We start from the raw sequence: 22,444 nt of genomic DNA, 5'->3' as shown, positions 1-22,444 counted from the left end.
AACTATAATTGGTATGTACTTGACCCGACTTGGCATGGTCCGATTTGGGTTGCACTTCACCGGAACAATTTGTATGGATAGTCTTTTGAGAATAGTATGTTTATGATTTATATTAATATATTATAAGTTCTAATATATTAGTATGGAATCATATTATTTAATTATTATTGATCAAGAATTAATTTAGAATTAATTTAGTGATCAAAAAGGAACTAATTAAATATGGACTCTTTTATATATATATGGAATGGGCCAAGTTCATTTAGGTTGGGCTAAGCTTTCATGGATAGTCCATGGAGTGTTTAACCCGTGGATCCTATGGAAATGAAAGGTCATGGGTATTAGGGTTTACATGAATGTAACCCTAATCCTCCATACTATATAAAGAGGTCCTTGGCACTTGAAATTGGCACTAGTGTGTGAGGACAAAGGGTGGGCCGATTTCTAGAAGTGCTTGCTATTCTCTCAAGTTTTCCAAGGTGGTTTTGGTGATTTTTGATTCTAGTTGAGGCTTCCACACTATTGGGGCTAAGCTCATAAAGGTTCAAGACTTCAAGCTCCATAAAAAGGTATGTCATTCTACTAGTCTCTTGTAGTATAGTTTCTTCATATTATGCTAGTTAGGATAAAACCTTGGAATATAGAATATTTGCATGTATAATAGAGAAAACATAGATCCAAGGTTTATAGGGTTGCATGTACACCATAGGAGTGTTATAATGCTCAAAACCCTTCAGTGGTATCAGAGCCTAGGCCTGTTTTCAATTATACTTGATGCAACTTATTTTTCAAAACCAAGAAACTGTCCATACTCAAAACTCGACGAGTTCTTCCTATAAACTCGACGAGTTCATGTGTTAAGGCATGAACTCGATGATTTCGTGTAAGGAACTCGACGAGTTTGTATTCCAGTTGGCAGATTTTCGAGTTTTAAGGCTGGAATTGGTCTAGAATCATTACCTTAAACTGTTTTGGACCTATAAAACCTGTTTTTGATGTGGTAATGATTATGGTAAACCAATTTTAAAGTTGTTATCAAAATTTCAAGTTTTATGTGTGTTTATGTAATTCTTGAAATTATTGATATGATTGTTCATACACTTATGAGTTTTGGTAGATCATAGGAATTATTTGCAAATTGGTTGTTAGTTAATTCTTGATCTAAATGTATTTTAATGGAGTCCATAATTTGTCCTCAAGTTATGGATTACCAAAAGACATTTCTTTTAAAGATTCATTAAAGTATATAGGTTACAAAATTGAAGAGTATTTTTGTTTTATAAACTCCATAAATTGTCCTCAAGTTATGGATGTTCAAGAGTCTCTTCATTAAAGTTTTTTAAAACCTTAATTAAACTCATAAGTTATGAAAATCCAAAAGTTTTTGAATAGTTCAAAACTTGCCCTCAAGTTTTGGAATTTGTAAAGTCTCACACACACTTTAATTCCAAACCCCTAGAATTTTAAAAGTTAAAATTCAACCCTTATACTTTATAGTATTATAAGTTAATAATATATATATATATATATATATATATATATATATATATATATATATGTATAAGATCAAAGTCAGTTTTACCGTTAGTAGGCCTCATTCACGAAGTCGGTCTATAAGTGGGTATAAGGTTACTGCCTATAAAATGGCAGTTGAATGGGTGTCCACTCTCACCCACCACTTCCTTGACTGGTGGAGGGTCGTTAGCTGAACGGGTAGGACAAGGACTATAATTCTCATTATAAGTATAATGATAAATATAAAGTAACTAAACCTTTTATAAATTCCCAATCTTAGTTACTTTAGGAAAATGTGAATTTGGTGCTAACCCATGAAATTACACTTTGCACTTTGCTTAAGTCGTTAGTGGAGCGCGTGTGGTTAACCGGCACGCTAACCTGGATTTAACAAGGTAGGAAAATGGTAACTTAGTGTTTATCATAGGATCGGTGGAGCGCGTATGGTTAACCGGCACATTGATTAAGTGATAAATATTAAGGGTACCAAGTATATTTGCATGGTTATTCACACCTTGTTTTGTGATCATCGGCATCCCAGTCACAAAAATTGAGAGGGCACAATCGTGATTGAAACATGCCATTGAAAAGTTCAATGAATCTCAAAAGATCTAGGAATTTCAAATCCGATTAAAAACCTAATAAATTATTTCGTTTTTCTTGGTGGGAATTGGTGAATCATCATTCGCCTACCTTCAAATATTTTATAGCATGGATTACGGCATCCCTCTTCCAAGTTATAAAATATTGTGTTGGGTCCTAGCCTTAATATTTCATATAGGGTGTTATATTAAGGACTTAAATCAATTGACTTGAATATCTCCCATATTAGATATCTAGTTTAGACATCTATGATCTTCCCAAATCCCTTGGAACAAGCTTTCCTAATGAATATGATGTTCTGTGGTTGGATAATGGAAATCATACTTCTCTTCCTCCACCTCCTCCAATTATTCTCCCTATCCCACAAGTTCTTGAATAGTTCAAGGTCACTCAAGCCCTATTGGCAAGCAAGGTCTATGTGTGTTCACATCTTGAAGATGAAGTCACATATTGACAAGCTGGGAGAGTTGGGTGTCAAAGTCTTGAGAAAATTGGTTGTTCAATCACTTTCTAAGTCACATAGTGAGTTTTCTTTGGGACTACTATGAAACAGACTATGACATGACCCTTAATAATCTTATCTATTTGCTTGGTACTGCTGAATCAGCAATGACTTGGAGGACTGGTAAAGCAAATTTGATTAGAAGATCAACTTCCCAAACTTCCATGGACATTGACAATGGTAACATTGGAAATCCAGAAAAGCTATCTCTTCCCAATGGAAATGGATCGGCCATAGTCAACTCGGTTGACCAAATGGTAAAGAGAAAGGCTAAGTCTGAGACAGTCTTGTGTACCATTCCCAAAGAGTCCATATGCTTATATTGCCAAAGGAAGGGGGCATTGGTTGCAAAGCTGCCCTATTTACCTGAAAGATCATAAGTTTGGTCAAAAAGTTTGACTCTACTTCAGGTAAGTCCACTATCTAACTCTATTAAGTTCCTATTTGGAGATTCTTATTACATGATGTGACTGGGTCACATGTTGAAGTTTTAAGAATCAAAGAAAAGAGAGGAAGCTTAAAGAAGAGTAAGTTGATTCTGGACGCGAAGATGGATTTCGATCGCATGGTTCGGTGATCAGAATTTTTGAGCTGCTGCTTAAGAGTTGTGATAGATTGCTTAGGAATAGATAACAACATAGTTTTCATATTCATTTGCATTGTAAGAATAAGTTTTTCCGCAAGTTTTAAAATAAAAGGAAAAGGTTTTATTTATTTGAAGTATCCTTACAATGGCATTTGTGTAAAATTGTTGTTTATATGTTTCCATTGATAGCAATATTGGAAAAATAGATTTGATTCTTTCATGTGTGGTAGTGTCATAATTTACCAAATAAGGAAAGATTCTCATCACCCAAGTTTCAGTTGGATAGAAACTTGGAATCATGCAACTTGTATTGTATGATGAATGAGAATTTTCATCTTTGGGAAATGGAGACTAACTCCTAGATCACATGTATATGTGAGTCAAGTGAAGGACTAAGGGATCGAGTACACATTCTTGTGCACTGGTCAAGTCCACCACAAAAGATCGATAAGACTATTCGTCATGATTTACTAAAGTTTAGTAAATATGGTTATACTTAAAAGTTTAAGTATAATTCTGAAGCATTGGAAAACTTTCGATGTATGGCAGAACGAATAAGAATAATCAAATTTGGCAAAAAGATAAAAGTTTCTCAAATCTGAAAAGATGGGAGAGTACTTTAGTATCATGTTTTATGACCATCTTAATGATTGTGAGACCATATCACAATTCATCCTCTAGGGACATCTTAGTGCATTCTTATGGCTAAGAAGAGGAGTCATGAATTATTGAAATGGTTAAATCAAGAAGATGAATCATACTTCGTTCCAAAACAATTCTTAAAGTCATACTCCAAGATTGTAACTTGAGTGACATATCTTAAAGAAGGTTTATTAACACTTATCAAATGTAAGAGTAAAATGTGTCCTACTCTTATACATTTGAAATTGGTAAGTTGTGATGTTTTGGATAAAACAGAGACCAACTTAGGCCAATTGTGTGAAGTTTTTGCCTTGATAAGAATCCGCACTATCTCTTGAATATTTGTTTGTCAAGTAATGGTTCTTGGCAAGAGAGTCTTATATGTCAAGAGGACAGTGGGAGTCTAAAAGATCTTGAAAGAGTCTAATCAAGAATAAAACCTGTAGTTTATCACTAGCATACGACTTGAGGTTTAAAACCTTTCGTGTTGATATATTCCTATTTTTGTGCCCATTCTAGTTAAAGTTGGCTTTGCATATGAGTTCTGAGAGTTCTCAATTGATTGCATAACAACTTGGAAGCAATGGCAGGCCCTTGTGCTGCCAGGTGGCAAGAAGTTAAGACTGTATAAGTTCAGTCCATATGAATTTGTCACTAATTGTGTCTTGTGATTATGGTTGTAACAAATTCACATGGAAAGGAACACATACACCATAAAATCTAAGTGTCATAAGGTTTCTCTCCGATTCATGAAAATGATGGTGAGGAAACGCTTTCACTAAGTAGATTTTAAATAGATAGCAATTGTGATATTTGGATTCTCAAAGTCGTTAGTGGAGCGTGTGTGGTTAACCGGCACACTAACATGGACTTGTGAGAAATGGCAAAGGTCTAAACAATTAAGACTATGATTACGGCATCCATTTTCATAGTTCTAAAATTGTTTAGACACCCATATGAGCTATCTAAGGGAAGGTGTATGACTTTTATAAAGTTTTATCAAAGCATCTCGTATCAGAAATCTGAACTTTGGTAAGAAAGTTAATAAAGTATTGATTTCTAGAAGTCCAGCTGATTTCTGAGTACATGTCAAAGCTAGTGGGAGCATAAGTGTTATGCTAATAATCAGCATGTTAGTGGGAGCATGATAATTATAATAAGTGTTGCAAGTAAGAAATGTTAATTATAAAAAACAAAAGTTTCAATTGGGAAAAAGTTGTTTTGCTATAATTAAGGGAGAGGAAATTATACTTCATTTCAAATCTAAAAGCTTAGATCGTGAGATTTTAATCAAATTTAGTCAAGCATATATATATATATATATATATATATATATATATATATATATATATATATATATATATATGAATGTTATGTTGGAATGGTTCAACATAAGGAAATTCTATATATGGGAACATTATTTGCGTTCTAAAATTCGATTGTGATTACGGCATCCCTTTTCATAATCTGAATTATGAGAACATGGCAAATAGAAATTGAAATATTATAGCAAAAGACTGGTCTAGTATCATGTCTCAATCGTGAGATTTTAATCAAATTTAGTCAAGTATATATATATATATATATATATATATATATATATATATATATATATATATATATATATATATATATATATATGAATGTTATGTTGGAATGGTTCAACATAAGGAAATTCTATATATGGGAACATTATTTGCGTTCTAAAATTCGATTGTGATTACGGCATCCCTTTTCATAATCTGAATTATGAGAACATGGCAAATAGAAATTGAAATATTATAGCAAAAGACTGGTCTAGTATCATGTCTTTATGTGAGACATCATGAATCGTATCCCATATGCTTCGGATATAGGATCGATTGCATGTGCTGTAATATTCATCCTTTCTAAATTTTCCAAATGCTCAGGACATTAAGAGGGGGAAAGTCTAGAAATGGATATGACTAAAATGATTAAGCAATTGTCGAGGACAATCTAAGGTTTACCAAAGATTGGTTGCTCAGGAACAGTTGGAAGTATAGTGTTAATTTTGAAGGACCATATTGACATATTCTGAAAAGAGGCAACTCTTGTTCAGAAGTAATAGTCAAAGTCGGAATATGGAAATGTTTCCATAGGTGGATGTTATTCAATCTGTGTAAGATTAGAAAATTTTAATGCAAGAAGGATGTTCAAAGCAATGTACTTTGAATATGAGACTTTGTTTCCATGGAATTGATCTCCATTGGAATACTCTGTAATGTCTGTTGACGGGTCTTTGTGACTTTGTGCATAATTATTACAAGAGGATCAATGCATATAAGTTTAACATCTAACAAATTTCGGTAAATGGCAGGAATTTGGAATTCTTGCATTTGCAGTAAGGGTTTGGTATTGTGAAATGAGATACATTGGAATTATGTTCAATCGATCTATTTCACAAAGTAAAATATCATAGACAAACTTAGTGTGCATACTCGGTGTATGGCATGACTATTGTTTGGATAAACATAGTGTGCATGCTTGGAGCATGGCATGACTATTGTTTTGATTCAAGTATAAAGTTGATTAATTGAAACATTATACAATGAATAATGTGTAATCAATATTGTGATAAATAAAAGGTGTTCTATTTATATTCATAAGTTCTGAGACCATATTGGATTCGATTATTATTGTGTTTCACTTTGTATGTTTTGACTTCCAGAATAACTAGGTCATTCTTCATGAATGACTAAGTTATTCAAACCATCCACAGTCAATAATACGTTGAAAGTAGGTATTAAGGCAAGACTGTCATGAAGCTGGTTTGTAGATGTCTAAGGTACTGGACATAGCAAGAGTTGCTACAACATTCATGAGTGCTCATAAGTTCTGAGTATTGGATTAAACCCACGCTCATTTGATTCACTTCATGGATTTATCACAAGTAATCATGAGACGATAATATCTTATATTCTTCAAACCTAGAGATATGAGTTGTTTACTATGAGTTGGTTATACATTGATTGCATGAAAACGCATCAGTAACTTGATGTTATAAAACGTGCCTTTGTGTATGATTCAACAAGTAGTAGAACAAGCATATGAGTCGAAGTTTATCCATTCCTTTGACCCATGAAGGGATAAAAACGATATATGTGGGCCCCTCGATGATTTAGTGATGACACCTCTAAGTGCTTGGCCAAGACTGGACTGATTTGATTTGTTCAATTAGCCGGTCGTCATAAATCGGAAATCGGGAAACAACATATGGACATAGAGAATGATTATAATCCATGTCTCAGTCCATATGATATCTAGAATGGAGGAATATATGATCCCTTATCTAATGGACGCGTCATTGATTTTTTCAGAGTTCGACAGCGACTTTAAGAGCTACGATTGCTAGTCGGGTTTTGGAGTCATACGCAATAATAGTTTTAGACTTATCCAAGTGGGAGACTGTTGGATTAGTGTCTAAGCCCATAACTATAATTGGTATGTACTTGACCCGACTTGGCATGGTCCATTTGGGTTGCACTTCACCGGAACAATTTGTATGGATAGTCTTTTGAGAATAGTATGTTTATGATTTATATTAATATATTATAAGTTCTAATATATTAATATGGAATCATATTATTTAATTAGTATTGATCAAGAATTAATTTAGAATTAATTTAGTGATCAAAAAGGCACTAATTAAATAATGACTCTTATATATATATATATATATATATATATATATATATATATATATATATATATATATATATATATATATATATATATATATATATATATATATATATATATATATATGGAATGGCCCAAGTTCATTTAGGTTGGGCTAAGCTTTCATGGATAGTCCATGGAGTGTTTAACCCATGGATCCTATGGAAATGAAAGGTCATGGGTATTAGGGTTTACATGAATGTAACCCTAATCCTCCATACTATATAAAGAGGTCCTTGGCACTTGAAATTGGCACTAGTGTGTGAGGACAAAGGGTGGACCGATTTCTAGAAGTGCTTGCTATTCTCTCAAGTTTTCCAAGGTGGTTTTGGTGATTTGTGATTCTACTTGAGGCTTCTACACTATTGGGGCTAAGCTCTTAAAGGTTCAAGACTTCAAGCTCCATAAAAAGGTATGTCATTCTACTAGTCTCTTGTAGTATAGTTGCTTCATATTATGCTAGTTAGGATAAAAACTTGGAATATAGAATATTTGCATGTATAATAGAGAAAACATAGATCCAAGGTTTATAGGGTTGCATGTACACAATAGGAGTGTTAGAATGCTCAAAACCCTTCAGTTTTATTTGAAGAACATGCTTTGAATAGAACACTTTTGTCAATTTAGATATTAGAGTTTATTAATATCTAAATTACCAACCTAGATTGAATATGGATCACAGTCATATTACATCTTATAACACAACACTTGTATAGGAATCGGAATCAGAAATGTATTTCTTTTACTGAATTTTGTTATTAATCTTGTTTATTTATGAAGTCTAATTCGAGTTCAAACATAATCCCCCATTTTAACATTGATTGTATGATGTGTGAGAATGTGGCTAAATAAGTAGTCATGTATTCCTGTGGACCGACCTTGCTTACTCTATACTATCTTTAGTGTAAGTAATAGCAGTGACTAGAGTTTTATTGTTATTATTTTATCCCATTATTTGTTGGTTTGACCACCAAACAAATTGGCGTCGTTGTCGGGGATACGGTAGTACTAATTGTTTATGCCAAGATCTTTTAGCACGGGTACACCTTTACCAGTTGATTTGGAGATAGAGAAATATGCAAAACAAAGAAGGAATCAAGCCAGAATTTTAAAGAAACAACAACAATCCAGAGTTTCTTCATCAAATCCTTCAACCACATCTTCACCAACATCCAAAAATTCCACCCCACTATCTTCACCTTTACCCGAATCTGAAACTTTTATTCCTACGCCTACCATGGGAGACAACCATGGAGGAAACCAAAATCCCCCAAATCCACCACCCCGAACAAACCTTTAGACAGTGGGCCACTCAAGATGTTACCCAACAACCATTATGCATCAATTATCCTGCAGCAATAAACTTTGAACTCAAATCCAGACTCATTCACTTGTTACCTTCATTCTGTGGTCTTGAGAATGAAGACCCACATAAATTCCTCAAGGAATTTCATGTTGTCTGTGTGGGTATGAAGCCACATGAAGTTACTGAAGATCAAATCAAGTTAAGGGCATTCCCCTTTGCTTTACAAGATTCAGCCAATGATTGGTTATATGACTTACCACCGGGGTCAGTCACAACACGGAATGAACTTGCAAGAATGTTTTTGGACAAATATTTTCCAAAGATAAGAGCTTCAGCCTTATGCAGGGAAATCATTGGTATCAAGCAACAAAAGAGAGAAGCCTTGCATACTTACTAGGAACGGTTGAAGAAATTATGTTCAAGATGTCCAAAACATGGGATTTCAGAGTATCAATTGTTGCAATACTTTTGTGAAGGAATGTCATCTTGGGATAGAAGATTGCTCAATGCATCTAGTGGTGGATCAATAGCTGATAAAAATCCAACAGAAATCAGAGCTCTTATCAAGAACATGGCAGAAGAGTCCAAGCATACAACTCAAGAAGAAGAATGGTACAGTGATGCACCAAGAGGAGTGAAAGAAATTTCTACCCCAAAAATTGAGAGTCGACTTTCTGAGTTGACTAAAGTAGTGATGATGCTTGCTAAGGACAAGGGTGTGCAACCACCAGCAGTTAGACCTTGTGGTATTTGTACCCAAGTTGGACACCCCACTGATATGTGCCCGATGTTACAAGAAGATATAGAGCCAGTTCAAGCTATGGGATTTTCAAGTCAACAGCAAGGAAACTTTCATCCAAGAAGAAATCCAAATTGGCACCAACCCAATGCCAATTTTCAGCCAAGGCCACCATCTTATCAACCAAGACCTCCATTTCAAAATCAAATGCATCACCAACAAAATTATCAACCACATTTCCAGCCAAATCAACCTCCTCATCAATCTCAATTCCAACCTCAAAACATGCAACAAGGAAGTAGTTCAAGCGGATCAGGAATGTCTTTGGAAGACATTGTCAAGAGTTTATCCATGATTACTCAAACATTTTAAAATGAGACCAAGGCGAGTATCGAGACTTTGGAGCAACAAATGACTCAACTCGCCACTTCAATGAGTAAATTGGAGTAACAAGGCAAACTACCCGCACAAACATAAAAGAATCCAAAGCATAGTGCATGTGCCATCACTTTGAGAAATGGCAAAGAATATGAAGCTCCAAAAATGATTGAAGAATAAGAAGAGATGGAGTTAGAGAAAGAAGAAGAAAAGTTAAAAGCACCTTTAAAGCAAGTTCCCATTAAAGTAAAAGTCACTCCTCCTCCATTTCCCACAAGGTTAAGCAAGTCAAAGCGTGAAAGGGAAGACAATGAGATCATGGATATGTTCAGAAAGGTTGAGGTAAATATTCCTCTTATTGATGCCATCAAGCAAGTCCCTAGGTATGCTAAATTCCTTAAGGAATTATGCACTTCTAAGAAAAAATTAAAAGGGAATGAAACAGTCAAAGTAGGTGAAAATGTATCTGCAGTGTTACAGAAAATACTACCTCAAAAATACAAGGATCCAGGTGTTTTCACGGTTCCTTGCAAGTTAGGTAATCTTCATGTTCCACAAGCTATGCTAGACCTTGTAGCTTCTATCAATGTTTTGCCATATTCTATTTTCAAAAGTTTAAATATTGGCATATTGAAGAAGACCGGGGTGATCATTCAATTGGCTGATCGATCTTTGATACATCCAAAAGGTGTGCTAGAAGATGTGTTAGTCCAAGTGAATGAACTAGTATTTCCAGCAGATTTTTATGTCCTTGACATGGATGATGATGACTCACCAAATTTGAGTTCAATTCTTCTAGGAAGACCCTTTTTGAAAACAGCCTAGACAAAAATTGATGTTTATGATGGTACATTGTCCATGGAGTTTGATGGAGAGGTGATAAATTTCAACATCTATGATTCTATGAGATATCCAAGTGATATTTCATCTTTGAATTTTATGGATGTCATTGAACCATTAACCGAAGAGTGTTTTGATTTGTCTAATCTTGATGTGTTAGCTCTTATTTTAGACAGGAATCTTCAAAAGGATGGAGTGGAAAAACTTTCCAAGAAATTCAAAATTGATGACGAGATTATGGAAGTTGTATCTTACATGGATCAAAAGAAGAAAATGAGGTTTGATGTTCCAAAACTGAAATTATCGATGCCTAATGAGAAACTCGTCCCATCTATTGTGCAGGCACTAGAGTTGGAACTCAAGACTTTACCCGAGCATCTCAAGTATGCATATCTTGGAGAGAAAGAGACTTTACCCATAATCATTCCCACAAAGTTAACAATAAAAGAAGAAGAAGAGCTTGTCACCACTTTGAAAGAGTATATGGAAGCCATTGGGTGGACTATAGCCGACATCAAAGGGCTAAGTCCTTCACTTTGCATGCACAAGATCCTTATGGAAGAATATTACAAGCCTTCACGAGAAGCTCAAAGGCGTTTGAATCCTCCAATGATGGAGGTTGTGAAGAAAGAGATTATGAAGTTGTTGAATGCGGGGATGATCTATCCTATATCAGATAGCAAGTGGGTAAGCCCGGTCCAAGTTGTACCAAAGAAGACAGGTATTACCTTTACAAAGAATGACCAAGGTGAATTAGTCCCCACACATGTGCAAAACGGGTGGAGAGTTTGCATAGATTATAGAAGACTCAATTCCTCAACCCGAAAAGACCATTTCCCACTTCCCTTCATTGATCAAATGTTGGAAAGGTTAGCATGAAAAACACACTATTGTTGCTTGGATGGGTATTCCGGTTTTCACCAAATACCCGTTGCACCCGAGGATCAAGAAAAAAACCACTTTCACATGTCCCTTCGGAACATTTGCATATAGGCGGATGCCTTTTGGACTTAGCAATGCTCCCGCCACTTTTCAAAGGTGCATGGTATGTATTTTTTCGTAGTATGTTGAGGAAATCATTGAAGTGTTTATGAACGATTTCACTGTATATGGTAATTCTTTTCATGAATGTTTGGGTAATTTGAAAAAGATTTTGCAAAGATGTATTGAGACCAACCTTGTTTTGAATTATGAAAAATGTCATTTTATGGTTCATAAAGGTCTCATACTTGGTCATGTTGTGTCTTCTAAGGGTCTAGAGGTAGACAAAGAAAAAATTAATGTCATTAAGTCTTTACCTTATCCCACTTGCATTTGTGAGGTACGCTTATATCTTGGTCATGCAGGTTTTTATAGAAGATTCATCAAAGATTTTTCCAAGATATCTCGTCCTATGTGTGAGCTCCTACAAAAAGATGAGAATTCGAATTTTCCAAAGAGTGCAAGCAAGTTTTTGATCAGCTGAAGGAGTTGTTAATTTCTGCACCAATACTTCAATCACCGAATTGGAGTTTACCATTTGAAATCATGTGTGATGATAGCAATCACGCGGTTGGTGCAGTGTTAGGGAAAAGAAAAGACCGAGTTCCTCATTTCATTTATTATTCCTCAAAAACACTTGATAGTGCGCAAGCCAATTATTCGACAACTGAGAAAGAATTGTTATCTATTGTCTTTGCTTTAGAAAATTTCTGTCAATATTTACTAGGTTCTAAAGTGATTGTTTATTCTGATCATGCAGCTATTAGGTACCTACTTCCAAAGAAGGATTCGAAGCCTAGACTCATTCAATGGGTATTACTCTTACAAGAGTTTGATATTGAAATCAAGGACAAGAGCGGAAAGTCAAACCTTGTGGCTGATCATCTTAGCAGGATTGTTTCTCCCGATGACTCGACTCACATTCATGATGCATTTCCTGATGAGAATCTATTTTCAGCAAAAGTTGCCCCATGGTATGCCGATATTGTGAACTACATCGTCACAAATCAATTTCCACCAGATTTTACTCAATGGTAAAAAGATAAAATCAAGAAAGAAGCCAAGAGGTACGTATGGGATGAGCCATATTTGTGGAAATATAATGCTTATCAAATGATTAGACGATGTGTGGAACAACATGAGGTACTTTCTATCTTAACATTTTGTCACTCTTATGCTTGTGGAGGACATTTTGGTCCTCAAAGAACTGCAAGAAAAGTATTAGAGAGTGGATTTTACTGGCCAAGTATTATCCATGACTCTTACGTTTTTTGTGCAAGCTGTGATATGTGTCAAAAGATGGGTTCTTTAAGCTCAAAGAATAAAATTCCCCTTAATACCATTTTAGTTTGCAAAATTTTCGATGTTTGGTTCGTTGATTTCATGGGACCTTTCCCATCATCTTCGGGTTTTACTTACATCCTTTTAGCTGTGGATTATGTTTCAAAGTGGGTGGAAGCAAAAGCCACCCGTACCAACGATTCAAAAGTTGTGATAGATTTTTTGAAGGCTAACATCTTCTCCAGATTTGGTGTTCCAAAATCCTTAATCAGTGATCGTGGTTCACATTTTTGCAATCGTATGCTTAGAAGTGTCTTGAAGAAGTATGGTGTTACTCATAAAGTTTCCACAGCATATCATCCACAAACAAACGGACAAGCAGAAGTGAGCAATCGACAAATCAATGGTATTTTGGAGAAAACTGTCAATACAACAAGGATAGATTAGAGTACTCGTCTTGATGATGCCTTATGGGCATATCGCACAGCATTCAAAACTCCAATTGGGATGTCTCCATATCGTATTGTTTTTGGGAAGCCATGTCGATTACCCGTTGAGTTGGAGCATAGAGCCTATTGGGCAGTCAAGCAATTCAATATGCATTTAAATATATCGGTAAAGAAGAGGAAGCTTGACATTCAAGAGCTTGAGTAGATCCGCGATGAAGCGTATGAAAATGAAGTTCTTTACAAGGAAAAGACAAAAGCATACCATGACAAGATGATTTCATGCAATGTATTTGAAAAAGGTCAAAAGGTATTACTTTACCACTCTCATTTTATATTAATTCCTGGTAAATTAAGGTCCTGTTGGGTGGGACCATTTGTTATCACTAATATTTTTGAGCATGGTGCAATAGAAATCACAAGTGAGAAAACCGGGAAGATCTTTAAGGTGAACGGTCATCGTTTAAAGCCTTATTATGAAGGATTTGAAGTCAAAAATGAGGAAGTGGAAGAAGTAGCGGATCCAAAGTACCAAGATTGACAAATTATTGGGGTCCATGTCGAGCTACCGACTTTAAACAAGGGCAGCTACCCGAGAGGCAACTCGAGGGTATTTTAGTCATATTTGTAAAAATTTTGTATGGACATTTTCTTTCAAGTTTTTGTGTTCCAAGGTTCTTAGAATAATTAGTGGAGTCTAAAAATCATTTTTATGAGCATTGGAAGTGAGCGGGTGTGAAAATAAGAAAAATATATGTGCGTCTCACAGAGCATTACACGGGCCGTGTAATGCATACCTTTGCAAAACACGGCCGTGTAATGGGTTTTAGTTTCCGGAATTTTTATGTTACACGGTCGTGTAACATTACTCTTACCATTACATGGGCCGTGTAACATGGTCTGTATAGAAAAAAAACAAGTTTTAAGCAAATCGCAGCTTCCTTTCTTTCATTCCAGTCGTGACTCTCATGTTCTCTTATTTCCCTTCATCGCACACGACCGCACATACACATACATCTCAATTATTCAATTTTCCATGGATTTAAGAAATCAAGGTATGATTTTTCACTCTCCTTTCTTCTTCCTTACACTCAAGAAGCTTCAAAACAACATTTTAATGGTGATTTTCGGATTTTTGGAAGAACCCTAGAAATTGGGGTCCGAAAATTTTGTTCTAATTTCTTCAAATTGCTTGTATAATAAGCTTGGGGAAGCATTGTGGAAGAGTTTACAAGTGATTTCAAGCAACAAATTCGTGTTTCAAGCTCTAAATCGGGTATTCTCTTTCCAATTCATTGACTTTGCATTGTTAGTCAAAAAGCTTCAATCTTTGTGCTTAAACTGTTAAATTGAGTGTTAATTGTGTGTTGGTCCTTTGAAGTGATTGTGTATTGTGCTTAAAAGTCAAATTTTTGTGTCTAAGTTCCGTTTATCTCATGGCTTCATCATCTCGTGGGGGTGGTAAAAAGGGTAATTCCAAGCGTTCTAGAGTCGTTGACTCTAGTGTTAGTCAATGTGTCCCAAACCCTCCATGCCAAAATTCGAGTGAATTGGCATTCTTAGACTCTCAACAAGAAGCTAGGTATCATAATTTTCTTAGTCGGGGGCGCGCAGCACAGAATTTGCGGACATGCCCACTCTTGAGTCCCTCCATATACATGACCAAGTCCGTGTTTTGTTCAGAAACATTGGATGGGAAGGTTTGTTGTCATTGCATGATGTTGGGTATGTCCAACCTACTCTTGAATTTCTGTCATCTGTTTCCTTCAATCATCGAACCGAGTATCTCTCATTCCGTGCTTTTAGCCGTAATTATCAGTTGCATAAAAATCAATTACATGAACTCATTGGTGCTCCAATTGCTAACACTTGCAGCCCGTTTCACATATTTAATTTTCCATTTCAAGAGGATGTTAAAGCTTTTTGGGAGAGAATTTCAGGATTGAGATATTTTCCAAGTGCTACCAAAGCATCAAGTATCATTCATCCTGTTTTTAAGGTCACTCATCGCATCATTGCCTCTATTGTATTTCCACAAAATGAAATAAGCAAGGCTGGCCAAAAAGAATTAGAGCTTATGTGGTGTATGATCCACAACCCAAATCAACTTCCTGATTTTGGATTATGGATTATTTTCAAATTGTTGAAAAATATCCCGCAGCACCAGTGGTAAATTACTTTGTGGGGGTATAATCACAATTATCCTCGAACACCCAGCTCTTTCCATTTGCTTTCCACCCGGTCTCGATGTCATTGAAGGAGAAACTCGCCTTACGGAAAACATCTTGCAACATATGCATTTGTTCCATATAGATTATGCAACAGAGGCCATTTATTGGGCTGTTGATAGCCGTGATTACCTCAGCATCGATCATCAAAATTCTGAGCTTCTTCGATTTTCAAACCCCATACACAACACTGTTTGGCGCCTTTGTTCCAATTTAGGTGTTCCGATGCCCGAGCCCAATCCTGATTCTGATGAGGATGAACCCATTCCTGATGCAACCATACCTGATGCTGCTGCTCTAGTGCAGCAAGAGTCTGTCATGCATCCCCATCATGACATGTATATGCAATAATTTCGTAGGTTGCATGAAGACAATCGACGTTTGCATCGTGACTATTCTGAACTTTATGATAGTGTTTGTGAGATAAATACTGAGATGGTGGAGTTTAGAGAAGAGTTCTATACCTTTAGAGACAATCAACAAGCACGCAACCAACATGTGGATTCCCTTGTGACAGACATGCATAGGGTACTTTGTTTAGGTGGTCAAGATCACCTTATTACCCTTAATATCCACATTACCCTCCATCGTACAATCCAGGTTTTCCATCCATCCCGGGGCGACGAAGATGTACAGGAATCTTCGTCTTGATTATTGGTGGCCCTGTATGAAGAGGGACGTAGCATGGTTTGTGGAACGGTGCCTGACCTGCAGGAAGGTCAAGGCTGAGCACCAGAGACCTCACGGTAAGGTCCAGTCGTTGGATATCCCGTTGTGGAAGTGGGAGGATATTACTATCGACTTCATTATGAAGCTTCTCAGGACCGCGCGAGGGGTGGATTCGATCTGGGTCATGGTTGATCGATTGACGAAGAGTGCCCATTTTATTCCGATCCAGGAGAGTATTTCGGCCGAAAAGTTGGCCGACATCTACATCCGGGAAGTAGTGGCGTGGCACGGGGAGCCAGTTTTAGTGATTTCAGACAGGGACGTGCGGTTCACTTCCAGGTTTTGGAAGAAGTTTCATGACGAGCTGGGTACTCGACTGCATTTTAGCACCACCATCCACCCGCAGACGGATGGTCAGAGCGAGCGGACCATCTAAACTCTGGAGGATATGCTGCGGGCGTGTGTTTTATACTTCGGAGGTAGTTGGGATACTTACCTCCCGTTGGCGGAGTTCTCCTATAACAATAGCTATCATGCGAGTATCGACTGTCCTCCTTTCGAGATGTTGTATGGGAGGAAGTGCAGGACCCCGATATGCTGGGGAGAGGTTGGGCAAAGAGTCATGGGGAGTACCGAAGTGCTACTCAAGACTACAGAGAAGATCCAGCAGGTTAGGAGCAGGCTTCAGACTGCTCAGAGTCGGCAGAAAAGCTATGCCGACAAGCGACGGTCAGACCTGGAGTTCCAGGTCGGGGATATGGTCCTCCTGAAGGTGTCGCCATGGAAGGGCGTCATCCGATTCACGAAGCGGGGCAAGCTGGGCCCCAGGTATATTGGACCCTTCAGGGTTATAGCCCGGGTGGGCAAGGTGGCGTATAGGCCGGATCTGCCAGCGGAACTCAGTCAGATCCATAGCACTTTTCATCTCTCCCAGCTGCAGAAGTGCTTGGTGGACGACTCGGCAGTGGTACCTCTGGAGGATATTCAGGTGGATGACAGCCTGAACTACATTGAGCGGCCTGTGGCGATCCTCGACCGGAAGTCGAAGGATCTGAGGAACAAGAGGGTCAAGCTGGTGAAGGTGCAATAGCAGCACCGAAAGGGCTCGGAATGGACGTGGGAGCCGGAGGACGAGATGATGGAGCATTACCCAGAGCTTTTTCAGGATCGAGCAGCAGACTTCGAGGACGAAGTCTAAAATAAGTGGGGGAGATTTGTAGCACCCGGTTCCTGGTACGTACTTTCATTCAAGTAATTATAACATTTTGGCCTGGGACTCGGTGAGTTGAAGGTCCAACTCGTCGAGTAGAATCGACTTTGGACACGGGAGTTTAGTGACCTACTCGACGAGTTGGCAAACCGACTCGACGAGTAGGCGCTATTTGAACAAAACCCTAATCTAAGGGATTGCACCCTATTTAAGCATCTCATTCAGCTTCCCTTCGTCCCTATTGCTCTCAGAACTCTCCATATCAAACCCTAATCGTTTGTGTAAAGATATAAGGCCTTTGTGGTGGTTTTTGGTGATTTTGGAACATAAGAAGGAAGAGAAAGGCTTGAGGAATCAAGAGGAGGCCAGAGGAGTTCAAGTTTGTGCACCCTTTGCAGTTCTTTAGAGGTATAAAGTTGATACCTTGCTCTTTCATGTTTTAGATCCCCTTTTGGGGTGATTTAGGGCTTTTAGGAGCCATTCTTGGTGGTCAATCATGAGTGCAAGCATGATTGGGGGCTAAGACTTCAGATCCAAGGTCTTTAAGGGGTTACAAGGCAGAAAGGGACTGATTTTAGAGCCTTGGAGATCCCCATGCATCTTAAGAGTCTCATTTAGGGCCATTTGAGCTCATAGTCCCATGCATGCACGTAAATTTTGTAACTTTACGTGCTAGATCGATCTTAGAAGCCTAAATCTATCTTTTGGTCAAGTGTTGTACAACAGAAATCGAGAAATGAGACTTGGTAATTCTCGACTCGGCGAGTCGTTCTTGGGACTCGGCGAGTCCATGACTTCACTCCCCTTTTCTGTTATGGTTCGAAGGAACCCAGTGAGTGTTAGAGTGGTCTTAGAGGGGTCCGGGGGAGTGACCCAACGCATTGGACTTAGCCATAGACCTAGAAATCATAGGAATCGACGAGTGTATGAACAGACTCGGCGAGTCCAAGGCAATCTCCCAACTTTCGAAGATGAACTCGACGAGTTGTTCATACAACTCGGCGAGTCAAGGGTAGGACTTGTTCATAGGATGGAGATGAACTCGACGAGTTGTTCATACAACTTGGCGAGTCGGATGAAGGTTCATTCGGGGTTGTTTTAGAAGGAGAACCCGTCGAGTCGTTGCCAAACTCGACGAGTAGAGGCGTGAAGAAGGACAGATGAAAGGATAGGGACTCGACGAGTTTGCGGCCCAACTCGGCGAGTCGGCTCAACTGGAAGTTGACTTTGACTTTGACTTGGTCAGGGGTAAGGTAGTCATTTTTCCCAAAGATTAGTTATCAGTGTCTGATTAAGTGTTTTATGGACTTATAGCCGGAGGATCACCGGAGCAGCAGTCGGACATCTGCCAATCAGCATTTCAGCAGTCAGCCTTACGAGGTGAGTTACCTTCCAGTAGGGGTGGGTCTAAGGCCACAATGCCGACCCACCAACAGGGATATTTAGCAGATAATTGTCTTTGTGATAATTATCTTGGTTTGATAATTATATATAATGCTCTGGTCCAAAACTCTTGTGCAACAAGCCCAAACTCCAGGCCCAAAATGAGACTTAGCCCAAAAGTCCACAGTGAGGTTACACGGGGCGTACCTCCCTTGGTACTCTCAGCGTACTCACGATTCCAGATTAGCCATCGGGGACACTTGGTCAGTACGCGGGGCGTACTGGAATTACGCTCAGCGTACTTCACAGGTTCACTCTTTCTACTCATTTGGTCTTAATCAGTTTAGACCTTAGCTCATATCACAGATCTCGACTCCCAAACAGCTCTTACCCCATAAAGTCAGTGACTTTAAGCCTTTGCATGGCTGATAAAGTCCAAAACCCAGATACACTCACTATTTACTCCCACGAATGCTCATATCTCATGCATGGAGAGATCCTGACGACCAAGATCTCATTTGTATGATTCCAAACGACTAAAAGCATCTATAAGGACATATATTATACTCTAGAGTTCATCAAACTCATAAAGTTCCAAGGTTGGGACATAAAACCCTAAAAATGGACTCAAAACAAGAACTAGCACAACAATGAGCAAGTTTCGAATTTGATACCTCTGGAAGATGCACCAACAGGTGTATAACTCAGATCCAAAAGCTAGATGCTCAAGCTATTCTCTTTCAAGGTTCCTTCTTCTTCCAAGGACAAACATAACAAGTCATCACCCCACTAAATCCACATAAGAAAGCCACCAAGATTCAAACTTTAAGCTTCCTGGAGCTAGATCAATATGATTAGGGCTTGGATCCACAAGCTCCAAGCCAAACAATGCTTCCTCAAGGAACCCCTTCTTCCACAATAAGCACCAAAAACTTCACTAAATCACCAAAAAGCTCAAGAATCAATCCAATGGAGGCTTAGGGTCGATTTCTAGGGTTTAGAGGGATGGAGGCTGAAGATATTAGGGTTAGGTTATGAGATAAGGAGCTTAAATATGGTCCAAGACCCTAAAATAGGGTTCAGGTCTGATTGGCGTACGCCCAGCGTACATATGGTACGCCCAGTGTACTCCGAAGAACATTCGCGACCATCCTGGTCAGTACGCCCAGCGTACTCCAAAATAAGCTCAGCGTACTGCCTTCTTCACTAGTACGCCCCGCGTACGCTTTGTGTATGCCCAGCGTACCCGGCTAACCCTGAAACCATGAAACTTCCGAAGGCCATAACTTCTTCGTTATAAATCTGATTCTGACGATCCTTATATCCACGAAAAGGTAAAGAGAATCCCCACACTTCTATAAACTTTATTCCTCCTGAAGCCCACTCGAACTCAGATCCAAATTCATGAAAACCCCGCACCAGCGCCTTTAACAATACATTTGGGCTCTAAAGCACAAATCGAACTCTTTTATCACACAACCTACCTTACCCATATCCCAAAAAGGGCCTAAACCTTTCTCCTTCAAAGCCTCAAAACCTTCTCATACTCGGATTAAGGCCCACGGGCCTTAAATCACAAAACAATCCAGAACACGATGTTACACATAACTACCCTTAAAGTCAACCCTGGTCCAAGTCAAGCTCAACAGTCCATGTTGACCTCAACTCGTCGAGTGCATCCAGCAACTCGTCGAGTTCCTCCCGAGTCCATTTCACTATATCCCACATCAACTCGCCGAGTCACCCTAGTGACTCATCGAGCTCATCATATGACCAGAAAACTAATGTCTAATCAGACCAAAACCCTAATCCTTCACTGCACTCATTCAGAAACTGAAAATTGGGCAAACCTTATCCCGACTCGTCGATTCAGCTAAGGGACTCGACGAGTTCCTTCAGTCCTTTCCAAGTTCAGCCCTTTTCAGTGAATCTAAGGTCCCAAACTTCAAATCCAAACTCCCCTAGTGCAGATACCACATAAAGTTGCAAGCTTTACGTGCATGCAAGGCCCTCCAAGGTTATAACATCAAAATTATGCTTCTTCAAAGGTTTTTGTGCATGGAAAGGGGCTAGGATGCATAAAGTGATCAACTTTATGCCATTGGGGACCTTGAGAGGCCCAGATCTGGAACCATATCCTTGTGATAAGTCCAGATCCAAGCTTGACTCCATTTTACACCAAAAATGGCCATTTACTTCCAAGAAAAGGGATATAATCAACTAGAGATCAAGGTGACCACTTTATACCGCAAAATGATGGCCAAGACAAAGTAGATGTCGGATCTACTGCTCCTCCCCTTGCTCCTTCCTCTTCAAACTCTAGAATCCTTCACAAATGCCCCAAAAATCACTCACAAAGCTCTTACTCTCTCTCAAGAAGGTGCAAGGTCGAATTAGGGTTTTCTCTGGCTAGTACGGTGATAAGGGAGGCCACAAGAGGCGGGTTATGTTCCTTAAATAGGGTGCAAACCCTAAAATTTAGGGTTTCTCTCTACAACTCCTACTCGTCGAGTCAGGGCCTTCCGACTCGTCGAGTAGGACCCAAACCCCGCGTCCCCATATAGTCTCTACTCGACGAGTTGGAGCACCCAACTCGCCGAGTCCATGCACAAAACCATAAAAATGATATAAGCAATCAATACCTGGAATAGGTGTTACAAGATTCAATCTGTTGTAAAACCAAGGATGTGTACGGTTACGCCTTCGCCTTACCCCTCTGATCATCTGAGGAACCTAAAACCATAAACAAAACTGTAAGCACAAAACTTAGTGAGTTTCCCCCAAAATACCCCCACGCAAAACAAGCATAAACACAAATACTCATGCCTGGACCAATCAGCCTCGGGCTGGAATACCAGGCATGTCCACGATGGGTCCAGACATCATCGGGATGGAATACCCTCGTATCATAAGCATATTGCCCAATCAGCCTCTGGCTGGAATACCAGTATGTCGGGTCCAATCAACCATCGGGTTGGAATACCCAGGGTTTGTTGGCATACCGCCTCAACCCTACCGCTCCTCCCGAGCCTCCGTGCCTACAGCTTACAATTGGCCCACACCGGGTATCTTGGCCTACCACACGAAGCAGGACCGACTCAACCCAACCAAACACGATATGTCGACATATAAACGATCATGATCAAGTAGGCACATAATACATGCAACAACAATCATATAGCTCACTACTGCCTACTAATCCTCTCACCACATATAGTCCTGCCACCAGCTACCCCCATAGAATGTGTAACCATAAGTAACCAGATGTGAGATAGCCACCCGAACAGATAGTCCTACTCTAGAGCCACAACCAAACAAGGAACATGCAAGAGAGCCTAGACCAAGAGTTCTCAGGTTATCCTACATAACCACCGACAGTCCCTAAGGGCACTCCATAGTTGATAACCAGCAAGCACAGATAACATACAGTTCTACA

The 22,444-nt window shown here is 38.8% G+C and overlaps 2 protein-coding genes across 2 annotated transcripts; both read left to right on the top strand.

Moving 5' to 3' along the window:
* The first annotated feature begins 10,156 nt into the window (after nucleotides 1-10,156).
* Nucleotides 10,157-10,795, top strand: LOC145122430 (uncharacterized). Its single transcript, XM_079058034.1, has one exon. It carries the CDS (start codon nucleotides 10,157-10,159, stop codon nucleotides 10,793-10,795), a length of 639 nt encoding a protein of 212 aa, XP_078914160.1.
* A 33-nt stretch (nucleotides 10,796-10,828) lies between these two features.
* Nucleotides 10,829-12,829, top strand: LOC145122429 (uncharacterized). Its single transcript, XM_079058033.1, has 4 exons — nucleotides 10,829-11,679; nucleotides 11,804-11,855; nucleotides 11,961-12,156; nucleotides 12,519-12,829. The coding sequence occupies exons 1-4, from the start codon at nucleotides 10,829-10,831 to the stop codon at nucleotides 12,827-12,829; spliced, it is 1,410 nt and encodes a 469-aa protein (XP_078914159.1).
* The last annotated feature ends 9,615 nt before the right edge of the window (nucleotides 12,830-22,444 follow it).

The sequence above is a fragment of the Lactuca virosa genome, chromosome 6 (assembly GCF_052849685.1).
Source record: "Lactuca virosa cultivar CGN04683 chromosome 6, Lactuca_virosa_CGN04683_v6, whole genome shotgun sequence".
In the NCBI taxonomy this organism is placed as follows: Eukaryota; Viridiplantae; Streptophyta; class Magnoliopsida; order Asterales; family Asteraceae; genus Lactuca; species Lactuca virosa.
Note: the sequence above shows the minus strand (reverse complement) of the source record. Positions and strands in the feature narration are given on the sequence as shown.

What these genes read in the sequence shown, in the direction of transcription:
- LOC145122430 (XM_079058034.1), top strand. Translation starts at nt 10,157, where the DNA reads ATGGAGTTAGAGAAAGAAGAAGAAAAGTTAAAAGCACCTTTAAAGCAA.
- LOC145122429 (XM_079058033.1), top strand. Translation starts at nt 10,829, where the DNA reads ATGGAGTTTGATGGAGAGGTGATAAATTTCAACATCTATGATTCTATG. An exon ending in ATTGATCAAATGTTGGAAAG is followed by an intron (nt 11,680 to 11,803) that starts GTTAGCATGAAA and finishes ATTTGCATATAG; the next exon opens with GCGGATGCCTTTTGGACTTA. An exon ending in CCACTTTTCAAAGGTGCATG is followed by an intron (nt 11,856 to 11,960) that starts GTATGTATTTTT and finishes AATTTGAAAAAG; the next exon opens with ATTTTGCAAAGATGTATTGA.